At 48.9% G+C, this 12,517-nt stretch overlaps 1 protein-coding gene across 2 annotated transcripts in view; it reads left to right on the top strand.

Moving 5' to 3' along the window:
• LOC144730377 (BAI1-associated protein 3-like) overlaps nucleotides 1-12,517 on the top strand; it is a 48,420-nt gene that overhangs the window by 30,712 nt on the left and 5,191 nt on the right. For both annotated transcript variants that reach the window (XM_078611157.1, XM_078611158.1), the window contains 9 exons: nucleotides 481-604; nucleotides 810-953; nucleotides 2,335-2,436; nucleotides 2,955-3,155; nucleotides 3,786-3,854; nucleotides 5,420-5,499; nucleotides 8,820-8,928; nucleotides 10,055-10,126; nucleotides 11,138-11,221. In XM_078611157.1, coding sequence (XP_078467283.1) covers nucleotides 481-604; nucleotides 810-953; nucleotides 2,335-2,436; nucleotides 2,955-3,155; nucleotides 3,786-3,854; nucleotides 5,420-5,499; nucleotides 8,820-8,928; nucleotides 10,055-10,126; nucleotides 11,138-11,221 — 985 coding nt within the window. The remainder of the gene's footprint in view (nucleotides 1-480; nucleotides 605-809; nucleotides 954-2,334; nucleotides 2,437-2,954; nucleotides 3,156-3,785; nucleotides 3,855-5,419; nucleotides 5,500-8,819; nucleotides 8,929-10,054; nucleotides 10,127-11,137; nucleotides 11,222-12,517) is intronic.

The following is a 12,517-nucleotide window of genomic DNA, read 5'->3' on the forward strand; positions in this document are numbered from 1 at the left end:
TATCACTCGAGTAATTGCACTTACGTAGGGGAAAATATGAATGGTCCAGGTGAAGCTCGCTCTACACTATGAACCTGGAAACCTGTATTCAACTCCCAGGCACGGCTCATATCAGTGGCAAGTGATATTTGGTGCCCCCCTCCCCAGCCACCCCTAGGGTAAGCTAAGTGGTCCATGAATTGGGATCCCAGCCGTCATTGTGTTTTAAGTACTTTTTGAGTTGGGCATTTTCACCTTTTAAGGTTTTTTGTTTTGTTTCCCGGGTCGCTGGTAGACTGGAGTAGACATGCGCCTAGCTAGTAGCCGCAGCCATAGCGAGGCACATACTGGGTGTGGTGTGCCGGGTGTGGAAATTATTTCTCGGGTCGCCGGCACAGAGCTGGTTGAAGCCCCGTGTAACCCGACAACCTATGGTGGGGCTCTGCCCGTCGGCAACCGTGGCCGCACCCTCACAGTGGCTCTGTGCTCAATGCCTTGCAGGGCTACGGAGACGCTGGCTTTGTTCGGCTTTCACAAGTGGTTCCAGCCAGCCATAAACAAGTGGTTCGTGGTCATCCAGCAGAAGATTCACGATCGCATCCGGAAGGCTGTCAGCATAGACTCGGTGACTCCTCTGTTTATTGCGGTATCCCACCTTTCACGGGCACCATCTCCTTCTTCTCCTTCTTTTCCTTTTCTTCTTCTTGCTCCTCCTCCTCAGCTCTATTGACGATCACAAAGCACCAACTCTCACGGTGAAACCCACAATGACCTCTGCGCTGTCGCCCCCCCCCCACCCCCCGCCTCTTTCCCTGCGCGCCGCGGCTCAGCTGGAGGCGATGGACAGCCTGGTCTTTCACAGCACCTCCGCCGTGGACACGGCCACCTGTCTCTCCCAGCTCGAGAAGTTCTGGCACAATCTGGCGTGGCCCGAGCCACTGGAAGCCTTCGTCCTCGCCACCAAACTCACCCAGGTGAGCGCCGTCACGCGGCCAAGGCGACTGACGTCCAAGACGGCTGACGTCTCCCTTCGCCGAGTCTGAGCAGTTACTCGGATTCAGCCGGAACAATCCGGAATGCTGTTCCGGGAATTATTTTTGGCACCAAGCCACCACACCCATCCCACCTTGGCCTCGTGTTACCTTGTAAAGCATTTTTTCTAGGATTACAGGATTATCGGGGACAATAACATAGGATTATTGCGGCTAGGCACATCCTTGTGGTGTAGTGATAGTACCTTGCGACGATAATCCAGACTCCAAGTGAGCTGAGTAGCATTTCGGTTAAGAAATTAAGCCCTGCTGGTGAGATGCCAACATGCCCCACCAGGAAAAGTGGCTGTGAATTCACTTTTATCTGTCAGGCGATTTTAACCGTCTTGATAGTTCTAATTTGTATCTGCTCTCTTGTTTTATGGGGCAGCACATTATACAGTAACTATCCTGTGCGTGAGTGAATTCTGAACAAATATTATACAAGATGTCTGCGCCTAGACCAAGAGCTGTCTATTTGCAATGTTAAACTTCAGCCAGAGTTTAATGTAAAGTTGTCAGACATTCATTAAGAGTGTCTCTCAAGGTGGCAGCAATAATTATAATCAGCTGTTGAGAGTCATGATTTTGCCGGTTTATCTCGCGGCAAGTCACGAGCCACAAATGAACCACAAAACCTTGCTGATCTCGTCAAGGAGTATAAATCATCACGCAAACTCCAGTCATCCTCACAGCAGCATTTGGCTAACCATCGAACTAAGATGGTCAATGCATTGCTCTTTTAGATGCACTTCTGCGGCTGTCTGGAACGCTTCCGATATTAGGAAGCCACTGGAGCTATGAACTTTTAAATATCGATTGAAAATTTCTTTCAATTGAATTGCTTTTTTGTATTTGGCTCATTGTCCTTCCCCCGCACCTCCGATTAGCATGGTTGGCTACCACGGTGCGAAAGAAGTTCAACATACGTACACTACATACAAGCCTCGGGCAGTGGTGTACTGGTGGAGCGAGTAGTTATCCTCCTGGATTCGCCGTTCATTGATGGTGTCTTCTAACGTGGGGTTACGATTTGCAATGTGGATGAGCCCTCCCACCTCCCCACCCGTTCCTCCTGGCAACTTTCTTGAGCCTACTCTGCTCTTTTGAATCGGGCGGCAAAAACTATGACATATCCTCCTTCACGAATTGCGGCAGGAGGGCCTGGAAGTTTTGGTCACTTGGCATTCGGTGACCACAACGATGGGGGAATCGCATTAAAGGGGGTCCCTGCCTGTGCAACACGTGATCATGGCATCACTGAGCCATGGTGCCATTCCATCATTGACTGTTGGGTTTTTTGGTGGTTCTGTTTTTCGATCAGGACATTTGTGACGCCAGCGTCGCTTATGCCACACTCATCCATCAGAAGCTGGAGCAGTGTTCAGCCGAGCCTGCTGGCAGAGAGAGCAAAGTGTCGTCGCAGGTAATCACAGAACTGAGGTTTGCGAGGTCAAATTCTTGTTGGGGGTGGGCGGTTGACTCAGCCCATCATGCCTCCAGGGTTGATAAACCGCTTTGTGGGGGAAGTCAACAGTGATTGTCCTCTGGATTTACTTGCCCCTTGCTTTGAGAATGTGGAATTTCCACTGCTGGCTCAGGGTTGTGAGATGATGCTAAAGTACATAATGTCATAACTCCTAACCAACCACCGATCAGTCAAGCAGATGTGTATCGTCCGAGCTCGGCTTTCCGCTTGTTAAGCATTTATTCTCTCATGCTCGCACCACGCACTCCTGCGGGCGTCTTCAGAAGATGAAAATGACAACAAACGTACGTACGTCGAACTTCTTTCGCACCGTACGCAGCCAACCGCGATGAAATGCTCAACGCGCAGCCCAATCCGGGGGAAAAAACCCACGCGTGGCTCGCGAGCGTTGAATGTGCTCGCCGTCACCCCCCGCCCTGTTGCGTTATGCGTGGCGACCGCCCGTGCGAGCGCAGCTGTGCGCCGTGGTGGGCGACCTGGACTTCGTGCGGGAGAAGCTGCTGCTGTTCCCCGAGCAGCTGGGCTGGGAGGAGTTCGGGGCGGCGATAGGAGACCACGGCAAGCAGGTGCAGACGGCGCTATACGGGCAGCTGCACGGAGCCCAGGACGACCTCGCCTGCCAAGCCAACGACATCCTTACCAGCGTGCCCACGCGGGTTCGTTGTCAAACGTTCAGACCGTAACTCGTCCGGGGGCTTAATTCGTCACGGATTATTTTACGGGGCATCGCTAACCCCCCCTCCCTCTACCAGACGCCCGGATCCCACCCACCCGCCCACCTGAAGGCAGTACATGACTCATAGCCGCAGCCATAGAAAGATATATACTGGATGTGGTGTGCCGGGTGTAGAAAGGTGCCACGGTGGCAAGATGTTAACTACCTCACCTGGTATGCAGGAGGGCGTGGGTTCGATCCCGACCGTGATGCCCACATATTTGGAGTTTGCATGTCTCTCTCCCCCCGTGGTCACGTGGATTTTTCTCCGGTTCCTCCGGTTTTTTCCTCCACATTTAGAATCAACATCATGCATTTGGAGCATTTAGCTGCAATACATTTCCACAAGATGAGCCACTTTGTTGAGCTGTCATTTGTGGCCAGGTCACTTCTGAAAAAGAGCTGTATAGCTCAATGGGCCTTTCCTGGTAAAATACAAATATTTTCTTTTTTTAATTATAAATTTTTGGTTACTGACCCAGATAGACCCGGCTGAAATGAAGCCCTGCTGTCATGTACTTGTGCTTTCTTTTAATCTGTTCATCCTCGCTTTCTTTCTTTCTTTCTTCAGATGCTTTTGGATCTTAAGCAGCGAGTGGCATCCCTCGTGAATGCACCAGACTACATTCAACCTCCAGAGGTGAAGTCTTCGTCTTATTCTTCTTCTCCTGTTGGGCGGGGTGATGAATGGCGTTCCGTGTAGGTGTCGACGTTGGCGAGCCAGTTCAAGGCTATGGCAGTGATGTTTCCATATTGTCTGAAATGTGCATCCTAAATCCTGGAACTCATGTGCAGCCCATAGTAACACCACCCCCCTCCACCCACAAACCTCCCTGGCCAAGATGCCAGTAAGGTCTATCTGCCCACACGGTTGGCACAGGTGCAGTATGGCTCACGTAACGCTGCCAGCCATGATGTGCACTACTTCAGCAGAACACATGCGTGTGATGTGAACCTCCACTCTGCGTCTGGTCTAAGTCAGTCTTTGGTCCCTGAAACCAGTGCACGGCCTCGCCACTGTGGCCTAGGGAGTCCGCGGGCCTCAGTACTTCAAGGGCTTGTGTCGTCTTTCAAACTGGTCACGTGTAATATCTCAGAATTGTGACCTATGTATGTATGTTGAAATTCTTTTGCACTGTACATAGCCATACTCTTTGGTTCTTTTGGTAAAATCACGTAGTTAGAAAAAAAATGAAATGAAACAAAAGTCACGTAGTTATTTCTAACTACGTGATTTTACTGAAAGAACCAAGAGTATGGATTCCTGCAGTCACGAAAGCTTCAAATCAAGATTGTATATAGCCAACTTTGCTTATCGTAGGTGCGAGGGAAGGATAACGAACTGATTTCTAAAAACTGTTCTCAAGAAATAACTTTTCAATCAGCTCCAGTGGTTTCCTCATTTCAGAAGGAAGAGCGTTCCAGACGGCCACAGAAACGCATCTGAAAGCACGCGATGCAGTGGCCATCTTTGTTCAATGATGACTCGGATAGAACGTACTGGCGAGTTTATTATTTAAATTAACATTTTATCTCCCCGAAATTACATTGGGAGGAGATGTAATGGTATCAATTTGTTTCAAAGAAGTTCCATACTGCAGTTGCAATATTACAACACGAGCTTTGCTTACTGTAGCTAATCAGTAGCCTAGGAGACCCGCCCTTGACTCAGCTTGACGGTAGCCTCGACTTAAAAGGCTGCAGTTCCTTGCCTTGTCTTGGCCTTGTGGCTCGTGGCCTTGAATCCAAGCCTCGTATATTATTGTCGGAACTGATTTTGTAAACAATACAGTCATTCACACACGATTCACGTTACAGGAGGTTGTGGGTTCAATGCCGACCCTGACGCCTGCTGTATATTTGGAGTTTGCGTGTGTCTCTCCCCGTGGTTGTCACGTGGATTTTTCTCCAGGCCCTCCGGGTTTTCCCTCCACGTTTAGAATGAACATCACGTGTTTAGAGTATTTGTTTTCTATAAATGTCCACGTGATGAGCCACTTCGTTGAGCTATCAGTTGTGGCCAGGTCGCTTCTGAAATAAAAGCTGTATAGCTCAGTGGGCCTTACCTGGTAAAATAAAAATAGTAACAAAATAGTCGTACTTTGTGCGTGTGATGTTAAGTGCAGGAATCAATCTGTTTATTCATATCAATTAATAAATAACAGAAGCGTGAATTAAAAAAATATTGTCTACAACTATTTGCAGGCTCTGTCACCGCTGATTGAGTATCTTGAAGCAAGCCTCTTCACATTCAACCAAAGACTCTCGAACGAGCGGTGCATCAGGTATTCGTCATTCTCACCTTTAAACGTTTTTTTTCAGTGCAATACTCATTACCTGTGTAGTAGTCACTTCAGAGACACCAATAGTAGGAGGCACACACGTCGATTCTACACTTCACAGTACAGGTGATAACAACACACGGGTCAGGATGGCCGGCACGCTGCCTGACCCACAATGCCGAGGAGGTGAAGCCGGGGACGAAGACTTGCGTAGACGATGGGTTCCATTCCAAACGACAGCCCCGACCCAGCGTCAGGACCTCCCTTTTATCCTCCTACCAGAAGGTTCTGGGCTTCGCCCCACGTGTCCCCTCTGTCACCTTTACCCTACATCCCTTACTCCGGCCTATCACCTTCCCTGTTGGCAGACCGGCTGCAGTGTCCTCAGATCCCTCTCTGCCGGCAACTACGCGCTCCAGTGGGACATTTCACCTGCCCTGCTGGTAGACCGGGCTACTACACCCACAATCCCGCTCTCTACCAGTAACCAGCGCTACGCGCCCTAGTAACCCATTCTATGTTGCTACATCTGTAATCGCAATATCAATTATGATACGGCTCTGAAAATATTGAATTCAAACTGGGGTGCTCTCCTTTGTGCCATGAATAGAAATCAATTCCACGTCAAGCGTGTTTACATTTCGGAATGACATGTCATGTGCTAGGTATTGCTATCAAGTGTGAATGAAAATGCATTGTGCCAGTATATTTCCCAGCATTTGAACATGTCATGTATGCATACATGCCATTTTATTCATATGCCCTTCTGTCATGAAAACCGTTCATTTTGCGCAGTGACCTACAACCACACAAAGACAAAGATCCCCCGCATAGCCTTTACAGACTGTTGGGGCAGGTGCTATTAGCGAGCACCTATGAAGACCAGCACGGTACACGAGGGAGTGGGTGGCCAGCACCACGCCCGACCGCCTTTGTCTCCCCTGTGGCAATGTTTTTACACACTGCATCAGGCACTCATTTGAGGCTGATTCGACCTAGGGTAGGCCCAGGACTGGTTCAGATAATCGTCACTGGTGTTGGCCGTGAGCGGAAATCGAACTCGGGTCGCCAGGTTCATAGCATGGCGCGCTAACCGCTACACTACCGCTCCCACACACAACAACACACTTTATTACTTCGCATCCCGCACGGATGCTCCTCACTCTTAACACAACGCACCTCTTGCTCCAAACTCTCTCTCTTACTTCGCTAGCCTGTCACTTAACACTCCGCTAGCCTGTCAGCCTTCTCTCACACCTCCAACCTCGTCCGTGCCCCCAGCGGGGGATCAGCCAACACCGCTGGGGAGGACGAGGTGTGGAGGGCGAGGTCCCAGGCTTCTTGTCTCTGGCTCTTGTCCTATTCGTTCCTTCAGCTCCAACCAACTCAACCCATGTTCTCCGCACACCCCTTTATATCCCCCTCCTCATGAAGGGTCCTCAGTTGCCTCCTATTAAGCCCGCGTCTCGGTGGCACCTCCTGCACGTGCTTTCTCTCCCTTATCGTCTCCATCTCCCGTCTCTCCAGCATCTACTTTTGCTAGCTTGCACCTGGCTGTCTCCAAATGCACCCACCTAATTACCGCTTCTTCCCTCAATTGCTGGCGCTTCTCTGGCGGCTGTTCCATGTCCTAACGCTTGCACCTGCTCGCCCTGAAATGCACACGCTGTTTGCAAACCCCGCGCGTGAATGCATTCGCTGTTTGCAACCCTGCACGCGTTACGCCACTACACATGTGTAATGAGGACTTGGCACATTTCTCTTAGGATGGCACTTTATTGAAGACACGTTCACTTGACATGAGCTAGAGACCCCACCGCAACAGCCACGAGTCTCCCGCGCATCTCCCTTTTATACCAACCGAGGCCACGCCCCCCTTCTCGATCATTGTCGCTGACTCTGGACGCTCGCTCCACCGGCAGACTCCACCGTCCTCTCCCCTCACCTGACCACGCTCCCTTCTTGATCATTCCCGTAGCCACCAGTCCCTTCACACTCACAGCTGATACCCCCGTGGCCACTAGTCCATTCACACTGTAGGCTGACTCCCCTGTCATTACCTCCCGTAGCCAATAGTCCACTCACAGCGCATACAGGCTGTACTCTTATTACACGTATTCATTTGTACCATGCGTATTGTTTCCATTAATTTCTGCTTACAAACTGTAAGTTATGGGTCTACGTCACGAGTTACTGAGATCACTCTATTCTGTGGACTTGATAAATCCTTATCTTGTAATCCTCCCTCACACTGCAGTTGTCTTATTTGTTTTGATGAAGCAATGTGTGATGACGAACACTTGTGTTGCGATCGAAATGTTATAGTTTTTTGGTATTTTTTGTTATTTTATTTGAACCTATCTACGTGACTTTACCGTAAGACCCAAATAACATGAATAAGAAAAATAGGCTTTACCCTTTCTGGCAATAACACAGGAGGTGTTAAGATGTTCAAACACTGAACAGACACACCTATTGCAAGGCATCAAGGGTTTGTTTTGATAATTTAAATACAAAATCGCCATTGTGTATTATTGCCATTTGTATTTTTGGTCATATATCCTCACCTATTTACATATTAGCGCCATAGTCACCCTATGTCCGTTTAATGCTGCTGTATCTTAATTCTATAATTGCACTATTATGAGTCTAAAAATAACCCGCTCGAACCAACTTGCGCTGGAGGGAATTTAATATTGAACTTTAAGTTGTCATTGCTTTACGTTTGTGCCAATTTGTTTTATTTCACGTGCAAAACAGTTGTTTTTGTTCTGATTTCTATTTGCTTTATTACTTTTATGGTACTTTAATTCATTTTGCCTTCGTTATATTGGTGGCCCAGTTCATTCTCTGAAAATTATACTGTCCCTGCCGTCTGTTGAGTTCTACAGCATGTTGTGTTGAACTTATCCATAATAGAGGTTTTTTGGGTCAGATGGCGTAAATATAGATGTGTTGTTTAACCCGCCACCACCTGACACAGCCATTTAGTAAGGGTTGTCATGTAAAAAAACATGTCAATTCATTATTAGTTCAGCACCACTTGGTGGAGTTGGTGGAGTAAACCCACTACAACATTTACAATTCGAGTACCGTGACATTTCGCCGGTAATTACAACCAGCCTCATCAGGCAACAGACAGAATTGTGGAGAAATCCTCTTCCTGTTTCGGTGTTTAGAGGAGAGATCAATGTGACGTCGTCACTTGTGAGCCAATCAGGTGCGAGGACCGGGTGGTGGGGGGGGGTTAATGTATTCATACAAATTAAAGTGGGTATCTATTATTGGTTGGGTCATTCACAGTTAATCTTGTTTCCCATCAGGATAATGCAGACAGTGTGGACGGCTCTTCTAGACATTTTCACGGACGCCGTTCGGGGTCGCCAGTCCCACTGTGTGTCGTTTGACGTCCGTTTCCATTACTCGCTGCTGGTAAGTAAAGTAGAGCGAGTGAGTAAAACTCATTTGTATAAAGCGCCATTCACACAAGGCCTCACAGCGCTTTACAACACGATCCCAGTAAGAACCCTTACGTGAAAACTCAGAGGAAAACAGCCTTACACAGATGGATATGCAGGAGAAAATACACGTGTTTTCAGACGAGCCTTAAAAACCTCGACTGACAGAGCGTCCGTCACTGACTGGAGCAAGACGTTCCTCAAACGAGGCGCCTGACTGCTGAATTCTCTATCACCCATTGAACATAGGTTTGTCCTTGGTACACTCAGAGGTGACCGGATTTGGTGGATTTCAGTTTCCCGAACCGGGGCCGCATACGGTTTCAGCAAATCTCCCAGATATAGTGGAGCTACTAACCCTTTCAGGGCCTTGAAGGACAAGACAAGAACTTAAAATTCGATCCGGTGTTTTACTAGAACCGTACAGGCCAGCAGCAGCACTCACAAAAGGCACCCTGATATACCCACTATGGTTTTTTCTTTATTTCTCTCTCAATAACGATCTTATAATTAATTTTGGAAAGCCGATTAAATAAAAATACGGACTTAAATTGACAGTGGCGTACAAAACACAAGCCAAGCAAGCGTAACCACTGCAATTATAACCGCCCGCGTCATAACGGGAAGAAAAAAAACGTACGCTAATATTTCAGGCAGTCTGGTTGCGGTGGAGGGCCACCGTCGACAATGCTCGTCTACTAAGGAAGGGTGCTTCCATTAGCGGAGAGATATTGAAAATGTCTCATGGCGACGCGATCTCCAAATGCGGCGAGTTGGGAAAACGTGTACTGGCTTCAAGTAAAACTCAAGGGAAAAGGTTTATTATGGAACCTAACCCCCCCCCCCCCCCCAATAAAAAGGAACCGGGGGACAGCAGTATGAGGGACTGGATTATTTAATGGCATTTGTATATAAATAAGGCGGAGCGGTGTCAAAACCCGTCCTGTAAACACCGTCGTCGCGAACAGCAACGGCGTCTGCTCTGGGAGGCTTTCCCCAGGGCTCCGTCAAACGATGTTATATACGAAGGTCGTTTTTAGTTGTTGACCGATTTCGCCGAACGATTTGGGGGGGGGGGGGGTGTCGTGTGACGCGTGAAGGCGCTGCGCGAGACGTTCCACGCGGGTGGGGAAGGACTGCTGCCGGCGGTGCTGGACAGCGACGAGTTTCAGGTGAGCCGCTTCCGCCGTCGTCGTCAAGCACACGCGCGCACCGTCACGTTCAGTTCACATGGTGGCGTCATCATTCACGCGCCGACATCTGGGCTTGCCGCGGTGGTGAAATGTTGACTAACACGTTTTGGTATACAGGTTGTGGGTTTGATCCCAAACCTGACGCCTGCTGTATATTTGGAGTTTGCGGTGTCTGTCTCTCTCCCCGTGGTCGCGTGGATTTTTCTCCGGGTCCTCCGGTTTTTCCCTCCACGTTTAGAATCAACGTCACGCGTTTTGGAGTATTTGGCTGCTGTCAATGTCCATGGGATAAGCCACTTCGTTGAGCTGTCATTCGTGGTCAGGTCACTTGTGAAAAAGAAACTACATAGGTCAGTGGGCCTTACCTGGCAAATAAAAAAATGAATGCATCTCGCACTTGCCGAGCAACAGCAGACAAGTGAGAGGACAGGAGCCACTTGGTGATGAGCCGCTCTGTGGCTCTCAATAAACGAGGTGTTTGTTTACGTGGTGTTAATTCACGTGAGAGGTAACCGGAGCACTCGGAGAAAACCCAAGCGTGCGAGGGGGCAACGCTCTATCCCAGACAGAAGGGACTGAAGGAGAGATTAATCCACCACCTTGCCCTAGCGCCTTCTGGTAGGCAAGAGTATTGCTGCTCCTGGATGCCCACGGGAAGGGGAGTTTCGTAACATTTGTGTGGTGATCCACCAACCCTCGCTACCTCCACAGTGCTGGATTACAGGCGTGCGCCCGCCACAGCCCGGTATTCATTCCATGCGGCGGCCCAGAATATATTTTGTTCAATTGTTTCTTCACTGCGTATGTTTTCGCGGTGGCGCTAGTACAGCTTTACAAAGTGTTTTCAGATTGTCCAACGTTTTCGCTTCACCTGCTGGACCTTCTTCAGGAGCTGAATTAGGTTTCGGAAGATGCTCCCGGCACGTGGACTCGCCGTGGCTCCGTGCAAATCGGCGAAACATTTGCTCCGCTGCCGTCGCTCTCTCACAGGTGCTGGAAAAGAAACTCCGTCTCAAGACGTTGTCCACGGTGGAGCTCATCGAGGAGTTCTACCTGGAGAGGATAAAAGAGCAGGTTTGTTTGTCACATCCGCGGGGGCGGGGGTCCGAGACATATTCCCTGGCGTCTACAAACTAAGTTGCCTCTGTGGTAGCAGTTACATTGGAGAAACCAAATGACATGTCTCGGACCGCATCCGTGAACACAAAGCAGACCTAAAACACGGTAGGACCAACACCTCAGCCGTGGCAGACCACTGTTATTATTCAGTGGGCTCACATGACATTGACTTCTCCAAGATTGAGGTTCTCTGCAAGCCATCCGGCTACCATGAGAGATTCGTTCATGAGGCTATCCACATATACAAACACAGAGACATTTTCAACCGAGAAGATGGATTCTGGCTTAGCAATCATTGGAAGGATGTGATAAACCATTTCGGGTCTTATTTGATTGTGTTCACGTTTACGGTGACTTTCAGACCGCATTCCATTCTCCTCTCCCCCTCCTCCATTCTGAGCATAGATGGACTCGTCCGTCTGAACAACCACCAGTTGCTGTCCGTGGTGGTAACGTTAAGAAAAAAACACCACTTTTTTCAAAAAATGTCTTGCTGTGGTTTTCACACCTGATGATGATTGCTTGTGTTGCAATCGAAACGTCGTGAGAATTTTATTGTTTTATTTTTATTCTTGTATTATTTCCCTTCTACGTGACTTTACCGAAAGAACCAAGAATATAGATTACAAAAATGTCGAGATTTGAATTCCATTCGACTGCTTCAGGAGTAGCCGCGTGGATTTGTTTCAGATCGCTGTTGAATGATCCGATTGGGCGGTCGTTCGCGAGATGTTGCACGGTCTGAGATGACGCAACACCACCACAGTCACAAACTGGACTCTCGTTCATTTTCCATTGATGGAGAAAGTGTCCTCACATCTTCCATGGAGTGTCCAAAGCTGTGAGGGGAGAGATAAAGCACCTTATGCGTTTACGAGGTGATGGTCGCTGCGTGAGATAGACGGCACGACGGTGAGGACAAGACTCACCCAATAAAGAGATGTCCTGCTCAGTCGAGCACTGACGAGTCGGTGCTCATCTCTCGTTTAAACCCCGAGCCAGTGGTGGAAATTCCTCATTCCTATGGCAGGTGGCAAGTCTCTTCATAGGACGAACACTGTTGACTCTCACAGAAAGTAGTACTAGTTTTACCATCCCCAGTGGGATGATGAGCTGAGTCAACCCCACCCTCCTGCCAACCAGGATTTGGACTCACAGCATTTCGACTGCAAGCTACTCCAACCTATCCACTTGGGTGTGGTTGATATTCGTTAGCGACTGCGAGCTACTCCAACCTAGCCACTTGGGTGT

Source organism: Lampetra planeri, chromosome 35 (genome assembly GCF_965212315.1).
Source record: "Lampetra planeri chromosome 35, kcLamPlan1.2.h2, whole genome shotgun sequence".
Classification (NCBI taxonomy): Eukaryota; Metazoa; Chordata; class Hyperoartia; order Petromyzontiformes; family Petromyzontidae; genus Lampetra; species Lampetra planeri.